General features: G+C 40.8%; 1 protein-coding gene across 4 annotated transcripts in view; it reads left to right on the top strand.

The window, feature by feature from the left end:
- The window catches only part of FBXW7 (F-box and WD repeat domain containing 7), a 116729-nt gene that overhangs the window by 37718 nt on the left and 65506 nt on the right, over positions 1–13505 (top strand). For all 4 annotated transcript variants that reach the window (XR_014515134.1, XR_014515135.1, XM_083457315.1 and 1 more), the window contains exon 2: positions 6455–7036. Coding sequence is in view for 2 of the 4 variants with exons in the window: in XM_083457315.1 (XP_083313441.1) it covers positions 6524–7036 (513 nt within the window). In the remaining 2 variants the exon portion in view is untranslated. The remainder of the gene's footprint in view (positions 1–6454; positions 7037–13505) is intronic.

Raw genomic sequence — 13505 nt, 5'->3', positions numbered from 1 at the left:
CTCTGCATAGAAGCCAAGTGAGTTGTTAGAGAAGAGAAGCCCCCTCCTCTATGCCTGCAATAGAAATGCAAATCTCTGTCTCTCTGCCAGCCCCCCAACATCCCGATATAAAATAAAAATAAAATCACAGGCTAGTAACCCTTGTGGCCTTATTTACAAGTCTGAACTCTTTGACAACTGAAGCTACCGCATTCTTTCATTCCATCAGAATCCTTTCCTGTTGGATTCCTCCTTATTTTTACTTGCTTTTAACTTTCTTGCACTCCAGTCCCCAAAGTTTCTGTTTAGTTTCAGAACTTTGGAAGGGGCAGTATTTTATTTAAGAATACTTTCACTTGCTTTCCAGAATAAAAGCTATATTAGCCTGTTGAACTCTCTCTTAAAAAAACAAAACATCAATTCTCTGTATATTTATTTGAAAGCAACCTCATTCATCTTCTGAATAGGTAGCCATAGGATTTGGAATTGCAATCCAAGGTAGCCATTGTGCTGTTATTTTTAATAAAATTTATCAGTGAATGTATGTTGTGAGTTTCCTTAATGCATTTATACCTCTAAATGCATAAAATTGACTGGGAGGGAGAATGTAATAGAAAGCATGATACTATTGAATATGGAATTCCCTTTCTGCTGCAAGCTGTTGTTCTTTGTTATTTCAAGGACCTGGTACTCGAAGAACATCATGATTTTATTGGCATCTTTTGACAGCAGACTTATCATTGAATAAGAAATACTGTGCAGTTACAAGGCTGGAATGTTGTGCCTTAAGACTATGTGTTTCTTATATTAATTAAAAAGAATAAGAAGTTTGAGTCTGGATCGTTGTCCTGTGGGTACTTCTGTGCTCCCATTATCCTGGAGCTCAGTGAAGTGCTCCCCACTTGCAAGCTGGCACTCTTGGAGGAGGAAGACAAATGGATGGTTATATGGGGGGGCATGCAGACTTGCTTTTCTTTGTAAATAAATGGGCTGCCCACGGAGGAAAGTGTCTGAAATTGGTGCTGCGTACAGTTCTAAAATGAACGGTTCTCACATTTTTTTATCCAAGGAGCTCAATAAAATCCAACAAGTTTTTTAAGTTTAATATTATTTTTCATGTCTTAATAGATTCAATATTGTTTGCCTTATAATTGCATTTCCCGTAGTAAAGGTAAAGGGACCCCTGACCGTTAGTCCAGTCGTGACCGACTCTGGGGTTGTGGTGCTCATCTCGCTTTATTGGCCGAGGGAGCCAGCGTACAGCTTCCAGGTCATGTCGCCAGCATGACTAAGCTGTTTCTGGCGAACCAGTGCCACGCACAGAAACGCCGTTTACCTTCCCGCCGGAGCGGTACCTATTTATCTACTTGCTCTTTGATGTGCTTTCGAACTGCTAGGTTGGCAGGAGCAGGGACCGAGCAACGGGAGCTCACCCCATCACAGGGATTCAAACCGCCAACCTTCTGATCGGCAAGCCCTAGGCTTTGTGGTTTAACCCACAGCGCCACCCATGTCCCTTTTCCCGTAGTAAATTAGTAGAAATACACGTTTTACTCAGGTAAGGTTTTAAAAGTGTCATCTAGTTCCTGGGTTAATTAGGAATGTCAAATCATATAACAGTAAATGCCCAACTCCTAGGTGAAGCCAGTCCTAGACTTAGCACACGGAAGAGCTAAGAACCCTCCTCTGGAAAATCTTGGTGATTGAACCAGGATATAAGGCAGTCCTGAAGGTATGCTGGACTCAAGGTGTTCAGGACTTTGTATATTAACACAAGAACCTTGAACCTGACCCTGTGTTTTATCCCAGTTTTAGTTGATGATGGATTTTTTTCCTGTTAAACCTTTGGGGTCAACACTGAAACATTTTCATGAGAAGATATGGATGTTTTATGTAATAAAGAGCAAATAATATGAAAATACTGAAACAGGTTGTCTCTACCTGTCCCCTTGATCACTTTTTAATGGGATACCGCAGTACAGTGGTACCTTGGGTTAAGAACTTAATTCGTTCCGGAGGTCAGTTCTTAACCTGAAACTGTTCTTAACCTGAAGCACCACTTTAGATAATGGGGCCTCCTGCTGATGCTGCGCCGCCGCCGCCGCCCAATTCCTGTTCTCATCCTGAAGCAAAGTTCTTAACCCGAAGCAGTGGCGTAGCGTGGGTTGTCAGCACCCGGGGCAAGGCAAGTAATTTGCGCCCCCTAACCCGTGGAGCCAGGTAGGGGCAGAGAGCTGCGAGTGCGAGCGCCCCCCCCAGATGTTGCGCCCGGCACCCCCTGCACCCCCCACGCTACGCCACTGACCCGAAGTACTATTTCTGGGTTAGTGGAGTCTGTAACCTGAAGCGTCTGTAACCTGAGGTACCACTGTACTGTTTGAGATCAAATTTGAAAGTCTGAATAGGTTAGAATTATAGGAATTAGAAAAATCTAATAAAAAGGGAAAAGACAGCTTTTATTATTAAAAAGTAATAATAAACTGTAAGTCAGTGGAGACATATCTGAACTTGCTAGCAAATTTCTAAAATATAAGGTATTGATTTGATACTTCAACTATCGTAATGCTATCATAGACTAGTTAGAGAGATCCAGTACTACTTTGTCCTGCACATGTTGTCTTCCTAATAAATTAATCAGGACCCTGAGGATCAGTTCAATCCCCTACAGTGCTGGAATATGCAGCTGTCCCATACATTGAACCTGCAACCTTGGCATTGTGACTACCACACTCTAACCAGATGAGCTATCCTACCTGCTTTATGTATACTAATTTATTAGCTTCAGTTCATAATTTTAAAAACTGTTATGAAGTGACAAAATAAATTGCACGTTTCTCAGCAGATGATCCTAATGGCATGCTGTGCTTTTCAACAAATTTTGTCTACAAGTAACTTTTTTCATTTCGCTTTTAGCTTGGTTAACTTGTTATACAGAGAAGAGGCTGCCCTCTCGTGGATCAACATGGGAATTCACTTAACATATTTTCTTTTTCAGCCTCCCAACATAACCATATTTGACAATACTGTACTTCTAATCAGTGTTGCGATCTGAGTATGTTTTATGTATAAACTTCACTGTTGCAGTATCATTGTGTGGCACTGGTGCTTGTGTGTGTGAGAGAGCTTTCCCATAACCAAAGGTGCTTGTTCATAGGAGATGGGGTAATACCTAACAAGGTAATGATGGTAATGTACCTTAAAGTAAAGGTAAAGAACCCCTGACAGTTAAGTCCACTCACGAACGTCTCTGGGGTTGCGGCGCTCAACTCGCTTTACTGGCCAAAGGAGCCAACGTTTGTCCGCAGACAGTTTTTCCGGGTCATGTGGCCAGCATGACTAAACCGCTTCTGGCGAACCAGAGCAGCGCACGGAAATGCCGTTTACCTTCTCGCCACAGTGGTACCTATTTATTTACTTGCATTTTGACGTGCTTTCAAACTGCTAGGTTGGCAGGAGCAGGGACCCTAGCAATGGGTGCTCACCCCATTGCGGGGATTCGAACGCCCAACCTTCCGATCGGCAAGCCCTAGGCTCAGTGGTTTAGACCTCAGCGCCACCCTCATACCTTAGAATGTTCCTCATAAATTGACACGCTAGCTGCGTAATCCTTACAGCAGCCCCCCTAGAGTAGATATGGGGACGATGCTACTATTGTAGGGGTGTGTGTTGTGGTGACCAAAGCTGAGAGAAGTAGGTTTTCTAAGGCCAGCTAGTGAACTTGGGACTGAGATGAGAGCTGAACTGGGACCTTCTAGGTTAGGCTCTCAGCCACTACCCATTATGTTGTATCATCTATGATATTTTTATAAGGAAGGGATGTTGTAAATCAATTAATTTCTTAATTTATCGGTGATCTTCCAATTGTGTTAGCCCTGTTATTCTGTGTTGGCACATATATAAAGAACCAATCAGTTAGTTCCACATGCCCCAAAGTCTTTTTGATTTTTGTTTCTTGCACAGCTTCTCCTCCAGAGGCTTTATAGGATCTCTGAAATGGAAGGGAATTGCAAAAGCAGTTTGTGGTATCGTATGGAGAATTAATGTTCACTCTACCTAGATAAGTAGAAGCCCTTACACTAGTTTAAAAATACTTGTTCGGATTGTGACCAGAATTCCTTGTAGTTATTCCAAAAGCTGCATACTTAGCCAATAAAAATTATAGTTGCTATTTCATTATTGCTAGTGGTATTGGTTAATTGCTCACTTAATGACTAAGCACAATTCAAGCCATTTCTGTAGCAAATTTTTATATTTATCTGCTTATACTACACAAAACCACATGCTTCTGAGAAATATGTCTGTCTGCCATTGCTATTTTTATACGTAGAATTGTGTTTCTTCTGGCACAGTGTATTAAATGAAATCTGTGTGAAGTAGATAGTGAATCATCAAAAATATATGGGTTGCAAATAGCATTGGAAATCAATTTTATAGAAATTTTAATTTGAAACTAATCAAATATGTTTCTCAGTCATTGAGTCTTTTTGAAAAAAGTGGGTGCATGTTTCTCACAAGTAATACGGTATGTTTTGTATAGGTATCATACATGAAATCATAGCCTATGTTATGTTATATGTTTGGGGTAAAAATAAAAGAATGTCTCCATCATCGTATCACTCCACATGACTTACAGTCAACATGCTACAGCTTGAATTTATAGGGTTGAATAATTTTATGATGTTTAAAGACATGGCATGCTTCCTTTTTAAAATGACATGGTTTAATTTTAAAAGTAATACTTATACTAATTCCATTAGACAGATATTTGGAAGGAATTTGTATTTAGCTGAGACTTCTGCATATATAAACATTTTAAAAAGTGCAATCTCTACGCACCTCAGAGGCGTCGCTGCTCTGATCATAATCAGAGTTCTGTTTCTGTCCACCAGCTGACCTAAGATCAGTGCTATGATGGTAGACAGGAAGGGCAGCTCCTTTGGGCCCAGAATCTGGCTCCCTCACCGTAACCGCCAGGTGTTTGCTGTTCGTAGATAATACTTTAAATGGGTACATGCATCAAATAGAAGAACTCCTGCATATCCTTAAGGACTTCACACTGGGTAGTCCACCTCTGCTGCCTTTGGTTCCAGCAGGGTGGCCGAGGTACTTTGGAAGACTTTTTCTGCTAGCATGCTGGCCTCCCTCAGTATTACCAGCTGTGCCTTTACCTGGACCGCAGTAGCTTGATCACCGTGCTTCATTGGTAACCTCAAGACTTGATTATTGTAACGTTCTTTATGTGGGGCTACCCTTCCAGCTGATCCCAAAGTTGCAGTTAGTGCAGAATGTTATGGCCAGACTGCTCACAGGAGCAGGCGACTGGCAGCATGTGACTTCTCTGCTGAGAGATTTGCGCAGGTTACCAATTTGCTACTGGGTCAGGTGTGAGGTTCTTGGGTTAATTCACAAAGCCCTGAACAACTTGGGACCAATGTACCTTAAGGACGGCCTGCCTCTCTTATGCTCCACCTCGATCACTGAGATCCTTTGATGGGTCACTTCTTGTAGTTCCTCACACCCCTCAAGTTTGATTGGCCTTTACTAGGGATCAAGCCTTTAGTTTGGCAGGCCATGTGCTGCGGACAGAACTCCTTGCCAGTAAAAGTTCAGAAATCACCCCTTCCTTCTTACAGACACTGCCCCTGTTATTTAGACAGGCCTTTAAAATATGAAATGTGTAAAATGTATTTATGGACTTTTTCTGTTGTTTTATTGATGTTTTAGTTGGTATTGTGAGTTTTGGTATAGTGCTTACTGCCATGTTGTATTTCTACAAAAGTGTGATCTAGAAATATCTGATTGATCAATTAATTAATGACATCTACTCTAATTTAGCAGCTTGAGGTCTTATAAACAGACCCCCAAACACCCTTTTAAACTTCAGTCTTTTTGGGTTCTATTTTGTATCCAACAGAATAGCCACTGGTTTGTTTTTCACATTGAGGACCTTTTGCATGTTTTCATCTTGTCATCAACAACTTTGCCTGAGATACATTGTCAAATGAAATAATTAGCATAATTGTGGAAAGCACATTCTCTCTAACCAGTTATGAAGGAAATTAATTTTTAGAAGAAACTTTTCAGAGACAATCAATTTCTTTTTCTATATTGCTTTCATTATAATTGGCACTGCCCAGGGTGCCTAACTTAGGTTTTATGGACCACAAAAACTTTATTATATTAATGGGGCCATTTAGTGCTCAGTGTTCATATTCTTTCCCCCCTCCATCTTGACACTTGGAGTTAATCTAAAGGTATAAAACTAATTACTTACTATAAAATGCATAAAAAGAGGGCTTAATTTGGTATTGGAATGGCCATATTACAGCTTCAGGTTTAAAATAAGGCTTCCATGCTGGGCTTAGAACTGTTCTTGAGTCAGGGCAATACGTAAAACCCAGCTCTGTATAAATAACTGATGCGCTGATAAAAGTGTCTAATCTTTGTTCTCTACCTCTGCTTTTTTTCTTCTCAGAATGTGAAAACATTTGCATCTTCAGATAGTCTAGCAAAGGTCCAAGAAGTAGCAAGCTGGCTTTTGGAAATGAATCAAGAACTGCTGTCTGTCGGCAGTAAGAGACGACGAACTGGTGGGTCTATTCGAGGTAATGCTTCCTCAAGCCAAGTCGATGAAGAGCAGATGAATCGAGTGGTGGAGGAGGAGCAACAGCAGCAGCAGCAGCAACAACAATTACGGCAACAAGAGGAAGCGCACGCGGCAAGGAATGGGGAAATAGGTGGTGGGGAGCCTGGACTTTGCCACAGAAATGAGTCCCAGCAAGAACAATTAGAAGAAAACAACAACAGATTTATTGCAGTGGATGAAGAATATTCTGGTAACCAAGAAGAGGAGGAAGAAGATGAACATGCTGGTGAACAAGAGGAGGAGGAGATGGAGGAAGAGGAAGAAATGGACCAGGACAGTGATGATTTTGATCAATCTGATGAAAGCAGCAGAGATGATGAACGCACTAATAGTAACACTGTCACAAACTCAAATAGTATCATGGACTTAGCAATACATCAGCAGTCATCTCCATTCTACATAAAGTCAAAGGTGAGTAATTTAAAGTAATTTTAAGCAAAGCGCTGAGGCATGGAGATATTAAAAAAAAAGAAAGAAGAATTAAGCAATTAATATATATTACTAGAATAATGCACTCCTATGAAACTACTGATTTACTATGAAGGCTTTATACCAGCGTTCAAGTATTTTTCTTATTTATTGTGAAACAAAAATTATACTACTCTACTACTAAGCACTAAGTTCAATGGCATTGGGATCCTTCTGTGCTCTGCTCTTACAGTTGCTCTAAGACGCACTTAATGAGCCTTTGCTATTTTTTCCCCTTCAAAGCAAGTGAAATGGAATTTGTTAGTTGTGTATAATGTTTTGTACATATTTGCCAAAATAGTATGTATTAGCATTTTTTTTTACAAGAAACTCCTTAAAATATGTACCAGAAGGCAAGGTGCTGATAAACATGAATAGGTAATCAAGAAAGTTCTTTCCTTTTTTGTTTTCTTTAACTACAGCATGCCTGTCAGCTTTCTAGGCTAAGAAATGTTTGCCATTGTACCAGTTCCAATATTTCTGTCTTACTTATATCCTGAAAACTGACAACTGTTTTCTAGTGGATTCCACTCATAAGTGTAAGCAGAGTAAGAAGTCGGGTAGAAAAATCTGTGAGTGCATTGAATATTGAGATCTGTACTTGTCCAATAAGTTTTCTTCAAGAGGGATGTATGATGTGCAGGTTTATCCTTATTGCATTCAATTGGTCATTGGATTTTGGACCACTATAAAGTAATTTTCACACATTCAAAGAAAATTTGTACTACTACAATTCACACATGCATCTGATGCTTTTAGTAGGAAACCATTCTTTTCTCTAGGTTGTAACCACAAGTGCTGCTTTTTGCCCTATGGCTGGTTGTACAAATATCAACCCAGACCAGAAAATACCTTCCTGCCCTTTCTATGAGTGGAAACAGAACACTTGTGTACATAAGAGCATATACTTAATTTTTTCTAGTGGCTACATTAGAAGTGGCATATGATTCTCCCTTACGCTTCTTTTGATCTGCTGCCACTGCTGCACTTGGTAAATGTTGAAATGTGTCCTGACAATGGCAGGGACCAGGGCAGGTCAAAGTAGTATACGCAACAGCTGTGTGCTGCTTCCCACCTAGCTGACTTCCCCATGCAACGTGAGAATGTACGTGCTTTTGTAGTCCTCTGCAACTATTCAGTGGGGTCTAGGATGCTGCCTCCACCTGCCTCTGCCTGCCTCTTCTCATCTACTGTCGTATTGAGGAAAATGCAGGAAAATCTTTCTGGACACTGGTGAGGATGGGGAGACACAAACCCACCTTCCACCTTGCACTACCTTTTGCCAGTTAGTTGCTGACCAGAGCCATAAATCAGTGAGGGCTATAGATCTAACAATTGGACTGGGACTTCTGGAGATTGGGCTTTTCTCCCACCAGAGACTGAAGCATCTCCTACTAACAACTTCCACTGATGAATCATCATCCTGATTGGTCTACTGCAGAGACACACACTAAGATGAATAACCTCAGTGATTCTCAGATTTGATCTTTGCTTTCTCAAAATTGTTTAGGTATTTGGTAGATACCTAATAGCTCTTATGTATAACAGCCTAACTTGTGGCTATTCTAAGTAGGTGTATTGGGCCTTGTTCTAAAGTAAACACAGTAGTATTGCTTCCAAAACCCTAGTCTGAATATGGCAGGCATCAACATTTCAGAATAGCTGTTCCCTAGAATGCTGTTTGTATCCAGGTACAGAAGTCGCTGCTATAGTTTATGTGTCTCCATTACACTGAGGTGGCTTTCGGCAGCCATGTTGCACAGTTAGAATTGGGTCTCCATTTGTTTTGTTATCCATAAATTTCTTTATGCATTCGTCTAATAGTTTCTTGTTTTGCTGGCAGTAGCACCCACAAAGGATCTACACAAATGCTTAGCCTGTTATAGAAATATAGAATTGTTGAGTTGGAAGGGACCCCAAGGCTCATCTAGTCCAACTCCCTGCAATGCAGGAACTTAACTGAGACATACATGACAGGTTGCCATCCAACCTCTGCTTAAAAACGTCCAAAGGAGGAGAGTCTACCACTTTCCAAGAGAGTCCGTTCCACTGTCAAACATCTCCTACTTCCAGAAAGGTTTTACATGGCAACCAAAATGGAAAGGGAGGGCTGGGATTTGCCAACTACTGGAGTTGGCTCCAGAATGAACTCTAGTTGGCTTGGCTTTCTTGATGATTGTAAAATAAAAACACCACTGCTAAGAGTGATAAGCATGCACAGTCACTTGAGAGGACTGGACTGAGGGAAATTTGCATAGATATTCTCAGTTGTATTCCTTGATAGTTTTAACCTGCTGAGCCTCATGCCATTCAGTGGGACTTTCTTACTTCACATTTTGCTTTCCCAGCTGAAATTAGCTTTGCACCCCTTTGCTGAACTAATCTCTTCCCCACCCCACCCCCAACATGAATATGGGATGGATTTTTTGAAATTCATTGCCTGTATCATACATGTTAGCATTCATCACTTTTTAGTATGTTTCAGAGGCTGTGTCCAAGGTAAACAGTGAGAGATTAAAGATGAATGTTTTTCTAGTGCCTATGGCTGCAGGATAAATGCAATAAAATTACCTGTATATTTTTACCTGCCTAATGTGGAAAATTCTCATGAGTGTTGGTTGATAATGATTTGACCTGACTTTATTTCATTTCTAAGCAAGGAGGAACATGGCCAAGGACCCCCCTCGACCTATGAACAAGTATTGCTGATATAGTGACTTAGGGCATTTGAATACTTTAATTGCCTTCCCTTGATATAACAGGGTTCATGTTTTGTAACCTTGTTTTGTTTAACAATTATGTCTGTGCCATAAATAGTTCTAGTTTCAATCTTCCACACACCTGTGGTTTATTTTGGTTTTATTATATGTCTATTTGTTCGACAGTGATCTATAACTGTATAGGGACTGTGTATATTGCCACAAGATCCTGTTTGATAACATTATATTTGCAGAATCTATTACAACCTTTTTTTTGAAAATTAATAAATGTTATATTAAAATCTAAGAGAACCTATGGTAAGGGGAGTGGATGAGTGAGATGATGGCATACATGGTCTGGAAAAGAAATATCATGAATTTAAAAGCTTACACTGATGACTGGAGAACCTTTTCATTCAGATATTGCTTTTGAGCATGGCAACATTGGTGTACTTTAGGCAAGAAGAGATCCATGGTGAAAATGCACAACCCTGTAGTACTGTATATGCTATAAACTCGAAACCACTGTAGGGGTAAGTGTGAGGTCTATAACAATGCCTGCAATTTGCTCTGTTGCTAAATAATTAAAGTCTTTCATCTTTAATTCAAATCCATTCTTGCTTTATCCTGTAGCAGTTGCTGCTTTTGTATGCTGCTTTTTCAGTACCAAAGCAGAGCTGAAAGTGGATCACAACAGTTACAGAGTGTCTTTTTTAAAAAGCAAACAACAAATATAACCATATCAAACAGGTTATGAGCTCACTAGGAAAGCAGATTCTAACAATTACATAAACAATACAGTTCCATGGAACTAATAATACAGTGGTACCTCGGGTTACAGACGCTTCAGGTTACAGACTCCGCTAACCCAGAAATAGTACCTCAGGTTAAGAACTTTGCTTCAGGATGAGAGCAGAAATCGCGCGGCAGCAGCGGGAGGCCCCATTAGCTAAAGTGGTACTTCAGGTTAAGAACAGTTTCAGGTTAAGAGCGGACCTCTGGAACAAATTAAGTACGTAACCAGAGGTACCACTGTAACTGAAAAATAATTCATCCGCAATAGCTGCTGAGTCACCAGTCCACTACCACTTGTCATAATCCCTATGTGACGGGTTTCCTTACTCAGTTTCACAGTACAGGCCTGGGCAGCAGCTTCCTTCATAGTTTCAGCCACAAGGGAGGTGGAGCTGGTCAGCTTACACCTCAGCTCTGGATGGATCAGGCTCTCTACTGCAAGGAGCAGCAAGATCATACTGACTTCTGCCATATTTAACAGAGGGTTATCCCTTCCCTTTAGTGTGGCTTTGCTTGCTTCATGCATTGGGGAAAGAGTTGCCGCTTTCTGCACTATCCTACTTACAGTGGTCTCTACTGTATTTAACTACTTACATCCTCTTTGTTCTGTCCCAGCAAATTCTATATAGTACTACATTTTTCATCAGCGTCTAATATCCTTTATTGCCGGGAATGGCTAACCACTCCCCCATGTGGTGAGCCACATAGCTGCAGCCTCTTAGGGAGTAATCTTCCAAATCCTGCCTCCACCACAGCGGCTGCTCATTGATCCCTCCTGAGCATGGAGTATATAAGGAGGACGTGCTTTTCATTGAAACTTGTTTGAGCAGCTGGGTTCTCATGTGTTGCATGCACATTTTGTTTCTGCTCTTGCTCTTTGGTCCTGACTTGCTGTGGCAGTCCTGCCTCCTAGATTTCTCTTGATTATGACTCCCAGTTTCTGACTCACTTTAGCCCACTGCCTATAGACCAGATCTGACACTTGCTTAATTTTCCTGTAGTCTGTGACAAAGCAGACATGACTTGTATTTGCAGTTGCTCTTCAACCTTCTATTTCCCCACATATTTTGATTTATAGAGCTGTGTGGCAGTGGCTTGGTTCAGATGATTGATCACATTCTGACTTCCTTCCTGGTTTGTGGTCTGTTGTTAAGCCAGAGTTTCTCAGTTTGGACGTAGCTTATTACAACCCAGGATCTCTGTGCCAAAGTCCGTGTGTGATGGGAGAAAGGCAAGGAAACTTCTCGTTCCCAGTTTCATAACTTGTGTTGCTTAAAATCTTGAATCATTTTCTGAACCAGACCACTGGGTCCAAAGCTTTCTTAAGCTGTTAGTCAGCAGTTTTTAAAAGGGCAGACACTAGGGACTAGTTCAGTGCAAATTTTGGAATGAATTGCTCCTTGCTCTCCTCACTACAGGAGAAGCGAAGACCAAACAGGAACATCTTGTAGTTAATATAAACATAAGAAGAGCCCTTCTGGATCAAACCAGATACCAATCTAATCAATCACCCTGTTCCCACAGTGGTCAGCCAGATGCCTGTGGAAAGTGCAAGCAGGACCTAAGTGTAACAGAACTCTCTCTCTGTTTGCGATTCCTAGCAGCTAGCATTCAGATGCATACATACCGTTCTGAATTTCAGTACAGTCATACCTCATGTTACGTCCGCTTCATGTTACGTTATTTCAGGTTACGTCCCGCGGTGACCTGGAAGTACCGGAAAGGGTTACTTCCGGGTTTCGCCGCTTGCAGATGCGCAAAATGACGTCATGCGCAGAAGCGGCAAATCACAATCCGCATGTGTGCAGACGGGCTGCTGCGGGTTGCGTTCACAACCAGAGGTACCACTGTAGTATGGTTGTTCCTGCCCCTGGAAGATTTAAGGTTAAATAAGCTTACAGAGAATTTCCAAAGTGTCTTCTGAACAAGTATTTACAAATAGATTAGGACTCAGCAGTGGGTAACAGGATTCTAGTGAGTAAGGTACCAGTTTGACAGCAGTTAGTCTTGAGGGCAGCACGATACAACTGGGTCAACTAGAGGGCGTTTAAACTAGTGGTGCCATTCTTTGAGTCACATCGCCAAAGTCGGCATGAACTATTTAATCTTAATGTATTTATAATTAATTCCATTTACATAAGAATGCTTCCTATACCTATTTAGATCACTGAAGCACATAAGAATAAACAAGACAGATCAAGAATTTCAGCCTGCCTCAGACTACCTGCCTTTTTTTGGCAGCTCAAACATTCTTTACTTCGCATATCTTGAGCTATTATTAATAACGCCACACTCTTTTTCAGCATGCTATTGGCCAGCTGAACAGGATTATGCAGCTTAAACTGCCACTACCGTGTGAATGCCATGTAACAATTGGTTAGTGTGTGTTTTTCCATTTGCTCGCTTATATGTATTATATGGAATATTTCTAGTAAGTCAGATACGTTATCAAAGAACATTAGAAGCTTCTGTTATGAAGTGCTTGAACTTTTAAAAACATTTTAAATTTGTAGCACACCTAAAATCCATTGATGCAGTTATGAAAAGGCAAGTAAGTTTCTGCTAAAAATACTGGGTTGAGTCCAATATTGTGTGAGTTCCACTTGTGCAACAGGACTTCCCCTGCCTCTCTGCAGCATCCTGCTTTTCTGCCAAATCTTTTCTGGAGGGTTTCCTAACCTGTCGGATAGAACCCACTGTTCTTTTCACAAAATGAACTGAACAGTCTACAGGTGGTTCACCTCCTCTTAAGATTTTCTATGTAGAGTAGTAAGATTTAATATACGGTAGTACAATTTAGTTAAACTGAATATTTCTGTGTGCTGATGACCTTTCCAGTACATGCTTACATGGGTTACTTAGTGGTGAACAAAGTTTTTCAATTCAGTATTTCAATAGGCAAAATGTGAAAATGGATA

Source organism: Podarcis tiliguerta (assembly GCF_965153285.1).
Source record: "Podarcis tiliguerta genome assembly, chromosome: 9".
NCBI classification, from domain to species: domain Eukaryota; kingdom Metazoa; phylum Chordata; class Lepidosauria; order Squamata; family Lacertidae; genus Podarcis; species Podarcis tiliguerta.
The sequence above is the reverse complement of the archived record's forward strand: the minus strand, read 5'-3'. Positions and strand labels throughout refer to the sequence as shown.